The 15,680-nt window shown below is 37.0% G+C and overlaps 1 protein-coding gene across 3 annotated transcripts in view; it reads right to left on the bottom strand.

The window, feature by feature from the left end:
- CTNNA2 (catenin alpha 2) overlaps positions 1-15,680 on the bottom strand; it is a 689,583-nt gene that overhangs the window by 58,977 nt on the left and 614,926 nt on the right. For all 3 annotated transcript variants that reach the window (XM_067555203.1, XM_067555205.1, XM_067555204.1), the window contains exon 12: positions 15,129-15,329. In XM_067555203.1, coding sequence (XP_067411304.1) covers positions 15,129-15,329 — 201 coding nt within the window. The remainder of the gene's footprint in view (positions 1-15,128; positions 15,330-15,680) is intronic.

Here is a 15,680-nt window from a genome sequence, read left to right as displayed (position 1 = left end):
TGATATTTCTGAAGGTATGAAAGAGCGCACCCTGGTTCCTCATTATAGTAATGTCTGTAAAATGACAGATATTAGTGGCTATAAATTAATAATCCCTTCCAGGTGTTAACACTTGGGGTGTATGTATGCTCTATGAATACACACATAATGAATATATTCATTATTTATTTCAGTAGTTTATGGGCATTTCTATATTTTTTGTCACTGGAGTAATTGTAAAATCTTAGGATGCTTTCCCACAAACACCTACCATGGAGCAAAAGGCTAAACGTCACAAACAGTCCCTTGAAGTCACAGGCATTGACTCTATGCAGAGTAGTAAAAGTTCCCAGAATCAGTCCTTTTTTCAGCTAAGGCCAAATTGTACATACATTTAATTACATGAGTAGTCCTATTGACTTCAGGCTACTCAGATGCTTAAAGTTAAGCACATACATAAATGTTTGTAGGATTGGGGCCATACATACTATAGAACAAATATAAGCAATGTATGATATGGGGCCTGATCTAACAGCCTGATCAGTTCCCATTGATTTCAATGGGCTTTGGATCAGGCTTGAGGTGAATAGATTTATAAATGTTTGGCCATCTTTTCTCACATTTAGATAATTATTATTTATTATTTGAATTGTAGTAGCACCTAGGAGCTCTAGTCATTGACCAGGACCTTGTTGCGCTAGGTGCTGTATAAACCCACGACAAAACAACAGTTCTGGTCCCAAAAGCCTTACAATGACATATAATTTTTTTTTCTGTTATTTTATTCTTCTTCATCCCCTTTATTTCTCTCCATAGGGCCGATCCTGCAGTCTATATGTAAAAGAAACTCCTAGCAATAGTACTAGGAGAAATGATCTCTTATATTTAGAAGGAGAACTGATAGCCACCACAGACTCATCTTTTCCATTTCTGAGCTTTATGCATGATTTAAAGTATTCATTTTAATCTGAGTTTGGCATGAGAAACTCTTAAATTAATTGGTTAGACACGACTCATTTTAGTGGAGCCTGTTAAAAGATTAAATCTACTCAAAATACAGTTTATTCTGCCAAAATATATATTACATAAGAGGATAGCGGAGCTTTCTTTAATACATATAAGTTAGGGACGGAAAAGACCTATAAGGTCACCTAGTCCAGACAATGTAGGATTCTTCTCTACTGTATATTTGAAAGAGGCATCTACCACTTCCTGAAGGAGACTAACTAATCTACAACCTAATTAAGTTCACCAGTGGGATTTTTTTCCCGAGTGAGCCCACATATGTTTTCTTATTACTTTATTTCTCCACTGTAATTCATCCCTCTGCTTGTAATATGTACTGCACTTCATATTTATAGCTGGGCTATATTTATTCATTTATTTATTTTTGTCTTAAAGTTTGACTTGACCAAGACACTCTGATGCATGGAAATTAAAAAAGATGGAGCTCTGTAATGTGTATTTCCAGATAGACTGGTCATAAGCAGAGATTCACTCAAATTGTAGCTTCACATATGTGGACTTCAAATGAGAATATTGCCTTGGAATATTTGTAAGGGATTATTTACTTGATAAATCCCGATGGCTTCTCTGGCTTTATGTACTTTAAAACATTTAAAAGGCAGCTGCAGCTACTTTGTTCAGCACAACAGTCTAAAAATGTACATTGTAAGCAGCACTTCTCACCCTAGATAAAATTGCATATTGAATTTTGGTTAAATTAGTTTGAAATTCACATATTTACCCAATATACTGTGATAGAACCCATTATTGTGAATTTTTAGGACTAAATTGTTAAAGTGAGCAACAGCTCTGTGATAAACCAGAGTGGAGTAAGACTGTCCTCACAGGAGTATAGGGATCCATTGTGTCTACACAAATTCTCCAGCTAGTGGAAGAGTGTAATCCACATTAACCCCGTGTAAATCTCTGTTCCCACTCTGCTGCCTAAACCATGTGTAGAAGTTTATGAATTTGCTCCTGTTGCCTCTAAATTAAGGGACACATTTCGTTAGCTCGAGCAGGAGGGGCTCCACATTTAAATTTAGAGGTCATCCTGGGTTCAAGCCGCACAGATGGTCCCTCTCAGGGTGATAATGCAAATGAGGCGGCAATGGTAGAATTAAGGCTATTAGCTCAAAGACCGACACATAAACATCTAGCCACTAGAGGAGGACAAAGACCATGTTTTTTTAGCTTGGGTAGCACCAATGTGCTCCACCTCTTGATAGGCAGCAGGGTTTAAAAGCCTTTTCAGTTGGCATTAGCCAGAGGCAATCCTGGCACAAAAACAATTGTGGTTGGCCGCTAGGTGGCAAAAGCTCAAACCATTTGTATTCTGCCAAACCTGGCCACAGTCTGTCCCTTAATATCAACTATCACACACATTTTAATTTGCCTTTTTGAAATGTGGAAAGTTGTTAAACTAAATTAGGAAATTGCGTAAATGCTTTTTTAACTCAGTGCTTTTGTTATTGTTGTTGATATTGTTAGACAAGCATGAAAAAGCATCTTAAATTAATAAACTCCTATTCCCATTGTTTCTCTCACCATACATTATCGTTGACCACAGACACATTTTTGGAAATTGAGGCAAAATACCCATTGTTCTCCAGTTAAGGCTTTTGGGCCACACTGGAAAAACATTGAGACAGTGATATATGATGAGTTCAGACCTTTGTTGCCCCCGACAAAACACACATTCTGCATTTCAGTCTCACATTTGTAGTGACTGAGATTTTCCTATACAGACAGCAAAAGTCAAAAGCAAAATTCAATTGGAACCACAAAAATTTGGATCTGGATTTGAAGTTCAATGGTGAGTGAGACAAAGGATTGGTTCAGCTTGTTTAGTATAGAGAAGAGGCCAGCACCGATTCTGAATACAGAGACAAATCTGAATTTTCCCAAAACTCAGAGGAGATCAGATCCTAGGTTTTGATTAAAAGAAAAACAAACCACTTACAAATGTGCTTAACTTTAAATATGTGAGTAATCCCAATTGACATCAACTGGCATAAATCACATGCATGAATTTAAGCATATGTGTAAATGTTTGCATGGTTGACATCTGTTAACAGAAATATTGCAAGTTAGTTGATCCAGTAGATTAGAATGTAAAAGGTTCTCAACAAGGCAGTTTGCACAGCACTCCACGAAAACTCAGCTACAGTACACATAGAATACTTCTAATGGTGAGGTTGCACAGTTAATTAAAGAAAAGTCAGGAAAAGCCAAAGTCAAGGTTCCACCGGCAATCTGTATGATGCCATGTTGCACATACCTGTATGTAACCCATATTTACTTTTTTCTCTTTCATAGGTAGATTATGAAACTTCTGTTTATTTTGCTACATGTGTACCATCCAACATACAAGATGTGCTACATGTCTGAATTAATTTTGTCATAAGAACTTTAATATTTGTATTTCCTGACTTTTTATAAAATGTGTTTTAGCTATGCAACTTTTGGAGGTTTTGGTTTGGTTTCGTTTGGTTTAAACACAATATTGCCTTCAGATTAAAGTTATACTGTCATTTTTGTGATGTTTTCTGATAAACTGGTGCTAATTTAATTCTCTTCCACAGAAAGCAATTTTACACTTTTTTAGAAACAAGCATAGACAAGTCAAGTCACATAATGGTGTTACGGCTCAGGATCAGAAACATGTGCTTTGATTGAAATCTTATAACTTATACCATTAGAACGACATCAGTTTTCAGAATTTAAAGGGTTAAACTAACTACTGTCTGTCTACAGAACAAATATGGCCCCCAATACCATACTACATTACAATGACCATGAATCCAGGCTTTCCAAGATCCAGGCTAGTGTTCTAACTACAAAATCATCTTTCCTCTCTATGATTCATAGATTAATAAATTCTAAGGCCAGAAGGAACCATTTTGATCATCTAGTATGACCTCCTGTAAAACACTGGCCATAGAACTTCCCCAAAATAAATCGTAGCACAGTTATTTTAGGGGGAAAAAAATCCAGTCTTGATGTAAAAATTGTCAGTGATGGAGAATCCACCAGAACATCTGGTAAATTGTTCCAATGGTTAATTACTCTGACTGTTAACAAATTACACCTTATATCCAGTCTGATTTTGTCTAGTTTCAATTTCCACCCATTGGACCATACTGTACATTTCTCTGCTAGACTGAAGAGCTCATTATTAAATATTTGTTCCACAGGTAGGTACTTATAGACTGTAATAACCTCTTAAATTTCTCTTTGTTAAGATAAATAGATTGAGCTCCTTTAATCTATCACTATTAAGCATGTTTTCTAATCCTTTAGACATTCTTACGGCTCTTCTCTGAACCCTCTCCAATTTATCTTTCTTGCATTATGGACACCAGAACTGGATACAGTATTCCAGCAGTGGCCACACCAGTGTTAAACATATAAGTAGAATAACCTCTCCACTCCTACTGTAGAGTCCCCTATTTAAGTATCCCAAAATTGAATTAGCTCTTCCAGCAACAGTATCACATTAGGAGATCATATTCAGCTGATTATCCACCACCACCCTCAGATCTTTTTCAGAGGCACTGCTTCCCAGGATAGAGTCCTGCATTCTGTCAGTGTGGACTACATTCTTTGTTCTCAGATGTATACATTTAGCCATATTAAAAAGCTAAATGTTTCATAACATAATATAGGTAGATCCTGCTGGAACCCTCGATGCAGCAGAAATGGTGCGGTTGTGCTGCTGGGGGAGCTATATCTGAGAAGCTTACCCAAAGGATTTATATTTGCATAAAGTGTCATATGCACATCGTATGGATGGACCAGAATTATTTAGGGTGTCAGTGGGGTTATCAACAAGAAGTAAGTGGAAGAGATTAATAAAACAAAATTCCATGAATGATCCACTGCCTAATAAGTTATTGCCTGTGGAAAACAAATTATTATCCTGCTTTAAGGGGGATATATTGCAATACTGTCACAAAGCACAGTAAAAAAAAAGTTAATTCAGAATACCGCTTCTCCTAGTCTAACTGGTATTCTCCTAATTATTAATTTACTTATCTGGATAGAACAATCTATTGGGAAATTTAGGTATTTTAAAAATATTTAAAAAATAATCCCAATGGGTTATCAGACCTGCTCTGTAAAAGATGGCATCAATTTGGCTTGAGGAATGAATATAGAATTGAACGTGACACCTTATTTAGCTTGAGATGTTTGTCGAAGTCTGGTTCTATAAGGATAGTAAATTCTTTGTCAGATTATAAATATTTAATATTTCAGTTTTACATCTTAGTCCAATATAAGAGTTATATAAGTGTAATTTACAAATCTTCATTCTTGATTCTTATGTGGGTAATAGAAACAAAATATTTTTTTCTACCATAATGCTCTAATTGAGTACTACTGTGCAGTATGTTACATTGTTTGCTTTTCAAACAAGCCGATGTGATCCAAGTGCTTTGGGTCCAGTCAGAAATATGCTGTCTGAAATATAAGAGAAACTTCTTGGTAGTGTGCGCCTTCACTATATACATACACACATGCATTTATTGTGGTTGGGATTTTCAAAAGTCCTTAACAGATTTTCATTAAAAATGAATGCGAATTGGGTATCCAAATCACCTAAGTTGCTTTGAAAAACACACCTAATCTATATCTAGTTATATGTATATACATCTATTGCACATACATGTATAAAAAATGTAAAAACAACACAAAAAACATGTTGAGGTTGCAAAGTCAAGTACCTGTAAATTGGGAAATGTCAGAATTAATGATGACCATTATTCTGGGCCCCTTATACATAGTCCTTGTGACACACATGGTGACATACTACTTTTTCCATAAGACCACTGCCCTTCTCAGTGCAAAGCATGAATGCTGCTCACTGTGTGTGTATTTATTCAATATTTTGTTTTATCCTCATCATTCAATGCATGGCTCCATGTCTTATTTATTGCACATGTACCAGACCCTGCTCTAAATACAGAATTATGAGTTTCCTCATAGACTTTTTTATGGCACTCATCCTCACAGTAATCAAGGCCTTCACAGACATTGATGAATTTTATTTTCACAATATGATAAGATAGTAAATGATATTATTATCCCCATTTTACAGATGGAGAAGTGAGGCACATAGAGATGTCCTAATTTTGGATGCCTGGAATACATGAATAGTCAGAGAGCGAGAAAATGGCTCTATAGCCTAGTGGTTAGGGACTCTCTTGGGAGGTGGGATATTTGGGTTCCAGTCCTTGCTCCAATGAATATTTAATTACAGATACAAAGTGGAAAAGCTTTAATAGAGAGAAACTGAGAGAACTTCTCACCCCAGAATGCACTATGATCCAGTACTTGGGGAACTCAGTGGGGAGTGAGGAAGAGCTTGGTTCTAGTTCCTGCTCAAAGTGGGAATTCAAACCTGGATCTCCCACATCTAAGGTGAGTGCCCTAACCTCTATGCTAATGGGTATAAGCCTACTACCATCTCCTCCATTTTATGAATCTAGCCTTTCATTTCTTTTTTGTTAATTAAAAAAATTTTTAAAAACACCTGAAACAAAATGTTTAGTTTCAGGTCAAATAATTTCCCGAACATCCACAAAAAAATTTGGTTTTAGTTTGACCCTCCCCCCAAAAAATGTTTTTTTGGAACTGCCAGTGAACTAAAAAAATTAGATATTCACACAGTTCTAATATTGATCCTGCTATTTCTTCTAGGTCTTTGAGCTGTGGTGATCAAAACTGAAAACAATTCAGGGTATTCATGAATACCCTCCTTAACGTACAGCCTAACATCTTATCCATGGACTTGACTGCTGTTGTGTATTTAATAGATGTCATCAACAAGCTGTCCATAATAATGCCTAGATAATTTTGCTGAGAGATTACATTAACTCAGAACCATTAGAGTGCATGCAAGTAGTAAAAATTATTTCTTTACTTTGTGAAATTAAATAAAATGATGTTTTGTTGGGGTCCTTCTTACTGAGTTGAGAAAGCCAGATCAGTATTTTCCTTCTGGCAAATGTTGCTTCCTCACTATTGACCTGTTAATTAATATATTATACAACATTGGCCACAGTGCTGACCATAGGGCATTACAGGATTAATCTTTTTCCATGCTGAGAACTGGCCATTTATTCTTTGCTTCCTATCTCTTAAACTATTCTTAATCCATCAAAGGCCTCTGCCTTTCCCCCCCTGGTTACCAGTTTCTCAAATAACCTCTTGTGAAAGACTTAATCAAAATCTTTTGAAAATCTAAATCAATTAAATTATATCCACCAAGTCTCTTTTTGTATTAAAATTTTATTTTTTAAAACTCTTTAAAAATAGTAACAGATAAGGAATATATAATTTAATGTTACAGAAGCACCGCTCATTTATCAGTCTCTTATGAAACTCATTTACTTGCTTAATAACTCTATGTTGAATGGTTTCCCATTCTATTCCTCGTGGTACTGAAGCAAATCTCTCTGGTCTATAATTCTCAGGGTTACACTAAGCAGTTTTTGAAATATGGGTGTAATGTTGGATACCCTCTAGTCTTTTAGCATAACAGCTGTTTGGAATGATAAATCAGATATGTCTGATAGCTGATGAGCTACTTGGATCTTTTGTCCCTGATTCATCAAAACACTTAAAAACACTGTTCAGTGTGTTGTAGAATCAGTGCCTTGGTTTCCTTCAGAATTCTTGGAAATAGAGCCTCTGGTCCTGAAGGTGATGGAACTAACAAACTGAAATATGGTCAATTGAAGCCCAGCAAAACAAGAAATTAATACTGATCACGTGCAAATGTTCTCCATCCTGGAATTTTGTAACTCTGCCTTCACTCCGACATCTCTTTCCCCACCACATCTAAGATGGAGCTTATCTTCTTTCCTCCTAAATATTCCCCTCTTCTCTGTCACTGCTGATAAAACTTATTGTTAGCCCTGTTAATCCACCATGGGGTCATTTTTGAAGCCTTGCTTGTCTTCTCCCTGCACAACCAGGCCCTCAGCAATCATTTTATTTTTTCTCTTGTGCTGAGCATCTAAAAAATTTGCCTTTTCTTCTCCACCCACATTTCTTGGTAAACTCTCCTGTTCATGTTCTTCTGTTCCCACCTATCTATCTTATCCACTTTCTCTCCTTCGCTCCCCCATTCATTCTCCTTCTCTTTTTAGCCTCTGCAAAGGCTTCCCAGGTTCTTCCATATTCATTTCAGTCTTCTGACTTATAAAGTATTCCATAGATGTTCGCTTTGCCTGCTCCAGAATCTTTGCCTTCTTCCACAGCATCCCTAGAGTTGGTACAGCTTCCATGTCAATATTCACCAAGGTCTTTATCTAACGCTCATTGAGGTCAATGGGACTCTTTCCATTGACTTTAATGACCACTAGATCAGGCTCCTTTGCTCACTTTCAGACCACTCCCAGAAACCCACTTGATCTACAAGGCCTACTTTGACTAACAACCAAACAGAACTCCGCCTTCCTCCGACTCTGTTGATTGTACTATGTTCTCTGTCTAACTTTAGATTTAAAGCAATTTATGGCAGAGTCATGTTGTATGTGTTTATCTTACGTTTTACACAGATGGTGCTATACAAATGATAAATAATAATATTACAGTATGGCAGATAGAAATGCATGAATTTCTGCAAAATAAAAAGAAAAATATAATTATTTGTTTTAATCCACAGCCAATCATAAACTGGCAATTGATAGCTACACCTATTATCAATTGGAATTAGTGGCATATATATGAAAAAACACTAGCATAGGGCTCACAAAGTCAAATACATCTGCAAGGTATTTTAAGTTATTAAAGTTATTCTTAATAACCCCTTTATGTTCCATTGGTTGTAAAGACAGAGCTAACTATACAGGGAATTGCTTGTAATACAAAGAAAACTAAAATCCATGCACTATTGTAGAATGCAGGACAAAACAGAAGATTAAACCCTGGGGCCTTGTTTTCTCACTGCAGGTTACAAATAAGACCCATTGAAATCCATGACAATTTAGCTTTTATACTTCCAAGAAGTCACTTAGACTTTGTGGTTTCATGGGTTTTTTTCTTAGATATCTGCAACTGTCATGCAGTGGGAGTCAAGCATCTGCTTTGTTTTTAAAAGGAAAGGAAACTATGTCATTTTTCAAGAGGATTTAACCAGCATGTCATTAATTAATGCTAATATCAAAGACACTGGAGGCATAAATGTGATCATAACAGGCTCTAACAAGCACAAGAGTAAAGGTCACCAGTCAACTCAACATAGCTAAGAAAGCAGTGAAAAATGAAACACAGAACAAGAAAAAAAAATCCTAACAAAAAAACTACACATTTAAAGAGAAAATATTTTTAAGGCATCATTAGAAGTAAAATGAAGAAAGGATGGATTATGGGTTATAAATTATTCAAAGAAGATTATTAAATGAAATCTAGAAATCAGGGTATCAGATTCAGATCTCGTGTAAGTAGACACCACTTCCCTGAAATCAGCAGAGTTGTTTACACCAAATATGAAATCTGTCTTCAAAAATCTCAGCATACTGCTGCTCAACTGGTCTAAATCAGTGGAGCTGTGCTGATTTCTGCTGATTTCTGGCCCAGTATCTCTTTGAACTTCCAGTTTTAAAAAAAAACGCATATGGCTATGGACTCCCCATAGTTTGTAATTTGCATTTTTACACCTCAACAGCTAGATGCATTCCTCGAGCTGATCCCTGAAAGAGTAAATAATAATAATCAAGGAAGTGTGCAGTGCTATTTTTCCTCACTATTATAATTTAAATTAGTTTCCCTGAGTCTTCAAAAGCTCTTCATTTAAAAATGAATAAATATTCAATTAAAAAAAGATTAGGGATTTACCATAGTGTCTCATACTCAGAGCGACTGAATCCACTAGGATCCCACATGCATGTCTGAGGGTGGAATCTGTCCCTATCTAATGATAATACTTTGTCCTTCTATCATATCTTCTCAGGATGTCCAGGTGTTTTACAGACATTAATAAATTAAGGCTCATGGCAGCACTGTGTGGTCTGATATTACTCTCATCATTTTACAGATCAGGAAACCACAGGGAAGAGCTGTTAAGGGACTTTTCCTAAGGCCCCACAGTTGGTCTGTGGCAGAACAAACAACATAACTTGTATCTTTGTCGAACTCACCTCTGGAGGGAATATGATTCTATGGACTAAGCACAGAATTGAGTTGGGAGACTTGGGAGCTACTGACAGCTCTTCCACTGACTCATTATATGACTCGAGCAAGTCACTTCACCCTTCTGTGTCTCAATATAATCATCTGCGAAGCAGGACTAATCGTACCTTTGTAAGGTGCTTTGAGAACTGCAGTTGGAAAAACACTGCACTGTGTAACTACTAATTAGTATGAGCCAGATCCTCAGCTGATGTAAATCAATGTCACTCCACTGCCTTCCACACAAACAGGATTTCTGCCTTAGTCATTGTCTTCTGGCTCACAGTCATGTGTGCTTCCACTGAAATGCAACTCCTATTTGTCAGTGTGTGGCTGTCTGAGCAGTGGCACAGGAGCCAGCAGACAGAGCTGAAAACAGGGGACTTTGACTGGAGATCTTGTTGGAGGAGAAGGGAGGCAGGCAAGCCCCTATGTCTTAGAGGCAGTGACTGTGTTCCTGAGAGTACGCTTGTCTGCTTCCTGGGTTGCTTTCAGTCTGCAAAGTCTGGTAGGGGGCAGTGTGTGCTGAGAGAAGCAGAGCCTTTGATTATAGCTGAACCTTGATTAAGAGGCAGGGCTTCCAGAAGCCATCTAGCCAGCCCATAGCATAGGAACCACGCCTGTATGTATGAAATGCCACCCTGATAGATCCAAGGCAGAGAAGATCTAAGGTTAGGAGATGCAGCTAGAAACTACGGTTCAGTTTCAAAGGGGATTTCAGCAGATGATGGAAGGAAGGAGAGAGAGAGGGCTGACGGGAAATCTCAAGACTTGCAGACGCGTGCTGGTCTAGCGAGCTGTGAGGGCAGACTGCTGGAAGAGGAAAGTGGCCAGTGGAAGCATGTGTCTTTGAGAACAAAACAGAGGAAATGACCAGCTAACGAAGAAGAAATAGAGCTGAGTAATTTGTTTGGTGAGTCGGATAATGAAGGGGAGAAGCAGACAATAACAGAAGATGTGAAATCAAGAAAAGGGGAATAGACAATGGAGATAGCCTGAGTTTGGAGCCCCAGAATAGAGGATGATAGAGCTCCAGGATAGAGGATGATAGAGATAGAGGACAATAGAAGATTGCAAGTGAGAACAGAAGACAAGAAGACTTGCAACCAGAACGAACAAAAGCAGGAAGCCTGCCAAACAATCAGTGGGGCCACAGGACATTCGAGGTACTAAAGAAACACTCAAGGAAGACAAGGCTGTTGCAGAGAAGTTAAATGAATTCTTTGCATCAGTCTTCACGGAAGTAGTGAGGAAGATTCTCACACTCTTCCATTCACTTCAGGTGATAAATCTGATGAACGGTCCCCGATTGAGCTGTCAGTAGAGGAGGTTTGGGGACAAACTGATTCATCAAACAGTAGTAAATTACCAGGACCAGATGGTATTCACCCAAGAGTTCTGAAGGAACTCAAATATGAAATTGCAGAACTACTAACTGTGGTATGTAACCTATCGATTAAATCAGCCTTTATATCAGATGACTGGAGGACAGCTAATGTAACACCTATTTTTTAAAAAGTCTCCAGAGGTGATCCTGGTAATTACAGGCATGTAAGCCTAACTTCAGTACCAGGGAAATTGGTTGAAATTATAGTAAAGAACATAAATGACAATGTTATATTGGGGAAGAGTCAACATGGCTTTTGTTAAAGGAAATGAAGTCTCACTAATCTATGAAAATTATGTGAGAGAGTCAACAAAGATGTGGACAAAGGTGATCTAGTCAATATAGTGTACTGGGATTTTCAGAAAGCCTCTGACAAAGGCCTTCACAAAAGACTGTTAAGCAAAGTAGGCAGTCATGAGAAAAGAAGGAAGATCCTCTCCAGTAACTGGTCAAAAGATACGAAACAAAGGGTAGAAATAAATGGTCAGTTTTCACAGTGGAGAGAGGTAAATAGTGGGGTCCCCCAAGGATCTGCACTGGGACCAGTGCTGTTCAACATATTCATAAATGATCAGGAAAAAGGGGTAAACAGTGAAATGGCAAAGTTTGCAGATGATATAAAATTAATAAAGTTGTTAAGTCCAATGCTCACAGAGAAGAGTTACAAAGGGATCTCACAAAACTGGATGACTGGAAAACAAAATGGCAGATTACATTCAATGTTGACAAATGCAAAGTAATGCACATTGGACAACATAATCCTAACCATGCATACAAAATGATTGGGTCTAAATTAGCTGTTAAAGTGATCTTGGCGTCATTGTAGATATTTTTCTGAAAACACCTGCCCAATGTTTAGCATCAGTTAAAAAAAAAAAAGCTAACCAATTCTTAGGAACCATGAGAAAAGGAATAGATAATAAGACAAAAATAACATAATGGCACTATTTAAATCTATAGTATGCTCATAACTTGAATATTACATGCAGTTTTGGTCACCTCATCTCAAAAATATACATTAGAATTGGAAAAAAGCATAAAGAAGGGCATCAAAAATTATTAGGGAACAGCTTCTATATGAGGAGAAATTTAAAGACTGGGACTGTTCATCTTAGAAGAGAGATGATTAAGTGGGGATATGACAGAGGTCATGAAAATAATCAATGGTTTGGAGAAAGTGAATAAGGAAGTGTTATTTACCCCTTCACATAACACAAGCACTGGGATCACGCAATGAAATTATTAGGCAGCAGATTTAAAACAAATGGAAGTACTTCTTCACACAATGCACCATCAACCTGTGGAACTCGTTGCCAGGGGAGGTTGTGAAAGCCAAAAATTCAATTGGGTTAAAAAAAGAATTAACTAAGTTCATGGAGGGTAGGGCCATCAATGGCTATTAGCCATGATGGTCAGGGATACATGCTCTCGGTGTCTCTAAGCCTCTGACTGTCAGATGTTGGGACTGGATGAAAGAGGATGGGTTAAAAAAAGAATTAAGAATTGGTCAAGATGCTTAATACAAAGATATTAGCACTTTGTTATAATTCAGGCTTTATTGAAGAACACATTAACTACGCAATGTAAGTATTTAATGTCCCTGCTGTGGATCCATTTTATTGTGTTTTTATCATTGTAAATTAGTTCTATGAAAGTTGAATTGGAAAATTTTACAAAAAGTAGGACCAGAAATGTTAGCATAACAAAAGGTCTAAAAATTAATTTTGTTTTATTTAACAATTAATTCGTATTGTTCAAAAATCTCTCAGTTTATTAATGAAGGCTTTAATGGAAATAAACTCCACTATATTTTGCTGGTTTGTGAAAGTCCATTGAGCCAAGAACCCAATCAAACTGGACAGTTCAGATCTTCCTTCTGTGAATTCATAATGATTGCTTACTGCTAGAGTTTATATTATTTTGCTAATGAAATGCCTTTTTGAAGCTGATGTTTTAGTTTAGAACTTTTGATCTTTTATTGATTATGTAATAAACATGGAATTATAATAACTACTTTCTGATCCTCTTGGGCTTCCTTGACTAAGAACTAGACAAAGATTTTCTATGGAAACACACTATGGCGAGAGGACAACCACACCAGCATCTTAGTGTAGGGCCAAATTCTGACATCTTGGAACACAGGACTGGAAGTGATCACCTGGGTCATGAAGTCCCATATGCTGCTGTTACAAGCAACCCGTCATATAATCCCATTAATAAATACATCAAGCTCCATTTTAAAACCATTTAGGTGTTTGTCTCCCATTACTCTTTTTGGAAGGCTGTTCCAGAACCTCACTGTGATGGTTAGAAACCTTTTAATTTTCAGCCTAAATTTATTCATGACCAATGTATACCCATCTGTTCTTGTGCCAACATTGTCCTTAAGCTTAAATAACTGTTCTCATTCCCTTGTTTTTGCTCCTTTGGTGTATTTATAGACAGCAATCATATCCCTTCCCAGCCTTCATTTTGCTAGGCTAAACAAGCCAAGCTCTTTCTGTCTCCTCTCATAAAATAAGCTCTCTAGGCCCCTGATAGTCCCCTTTTTTCTGGGTTTATCCAAAAGTAATATGAGCAAAGGAGGTGGTTAAGGGATGCAGGTTGATTAGGTCTAAGTGGCAGGATATGTGCTATAATGTATAGACCATGCCCCCAAATGCTAAAGCCTCAGTTTAGATGTCCCTCCACAGCTCAAAGCAAGGGTACATTTAATCAGTTCTGAGAAGCCAAAATTTGTCTCCTAGCCTCCTCTAATTTCACTCATAAACTGAAAGATGTACAGTCAGAATCTGGGATTTAGTCCTTAATCTCCAGTTTACTACAGTGAAGGGACATAGAAAGCAGAACTACTAACATTTCACCTTCCCGGTTTTGTTTATGTGACCAACTGTTTAATTGGAACAACAAAATAATAATAAATTATAATGCACATATTACAATATTTTGTTAGCTTGTTTTACAGCTTGATTTATATATCATAAATTAACAAACCTGCTACCAGAGATAACGGATTTGCAATGTTGCAGGAACAAATCTGATTGCTTCCCTTTAATGTTATAGTTACTCTTATTATCTGTCGCTACATGTGCTTGAATTGCTCATTAGTTATTTGTCAAAATTGGAAGTGTCCTAGTGACTTAAAGCCTAGATCAACTACTGTGGTCTCTAAGTATATGAGTGAGAAGAGGAATGCAAAGAGTTTATGATTCTGCACATAGACCTACAAGGAAATAACTATGAAATTCTATTACTTTTAAAGTGATATAATGAATTGTCAGTCATTCCAACGTACTCTCACTGAAACTTTGTTATTTTTGAGGTTTTTTAGACACTTGGAGAGGACATGGGGTTTTGAAATGAGCCTTATTATTTGGATTTATTTTTTCTGTGCTTTTTTTTAACATCAGGGTAGCTTGTTTATTGTTTTGTTTTGAAACATGAACTTTATTCACTAACAAGCAGATCCACCCACACAGAGAGAGCACAGATGCTCTTCTAAATTACAGATCTGAAAATACAGATTTAAACTGGTTAGGAAACTAATATGTTAGAGAACTTAGTAGAATAAGCTTACCGGTTTCTGAGAGCAATTTTGTAGCTTCCAGTACCTTCTCGGTATAAACACCAGCTTCATAGTTTTCCATCTCTGCATTAATGATGTGAATGACTCTGGCTGCACGGCCACGGATTGCACCTGCAGTTCTGTCCAGTGTATCAACATCCCCTTCTTGGAGGGCGATCACACATTTATTCACATCCTCCAGAATATGGTTTTCTGCAGAAAGAATACACACGTAATTTTCTATTCATAGCTAGACTTATGTGTTTATACTGCAATTGTTGATCCATAAAGAATAATTTGTCTGTTCTGAGTATTTTCCTAGTGTAATAGAATCATACAATCACAAACATGTAGGGCTGGAAGGAATCTCGAGAGGTCCTCTAAGTCAGTGCCTTGAGCTGAGGCAGGACCAAATAAACCTAGCCCATCCCTAACAAGTATTTGCCCAACCTGTTCTTAAAAAAAATCAATGATGGGAATTCCACAGCCCTCCTTGGAAGCCTATTCCAGAGCTTAATTATCTTTATAGTTAGAAAGATTTTTTTCCTAATATCTAATCTAAAA

The sequence above is a fragment of the Emydura macquarii genome, unplaced genomic scaffold, assembly GCF_026122565.2.
Source record: "Emydura macquarii macquarii isolate MOO-44397 ecotype Brisbane River unplaced genomic scaffold, CSIRO-AGI_Emac_v2 contig_1568, whole genome shotgun sequence".
In the NCBI taxonomy this organism is placed as follows: Eukaryota; Metazoa; Chordata; order Testudines; family Chelidae; genus Emydura; species Emydura macquarii.
The sequence above is the reverse complement of the archived record's forward strand: the minus strand, read 5'-3'. Positions and strand labels throughout refer to the sequence as shown.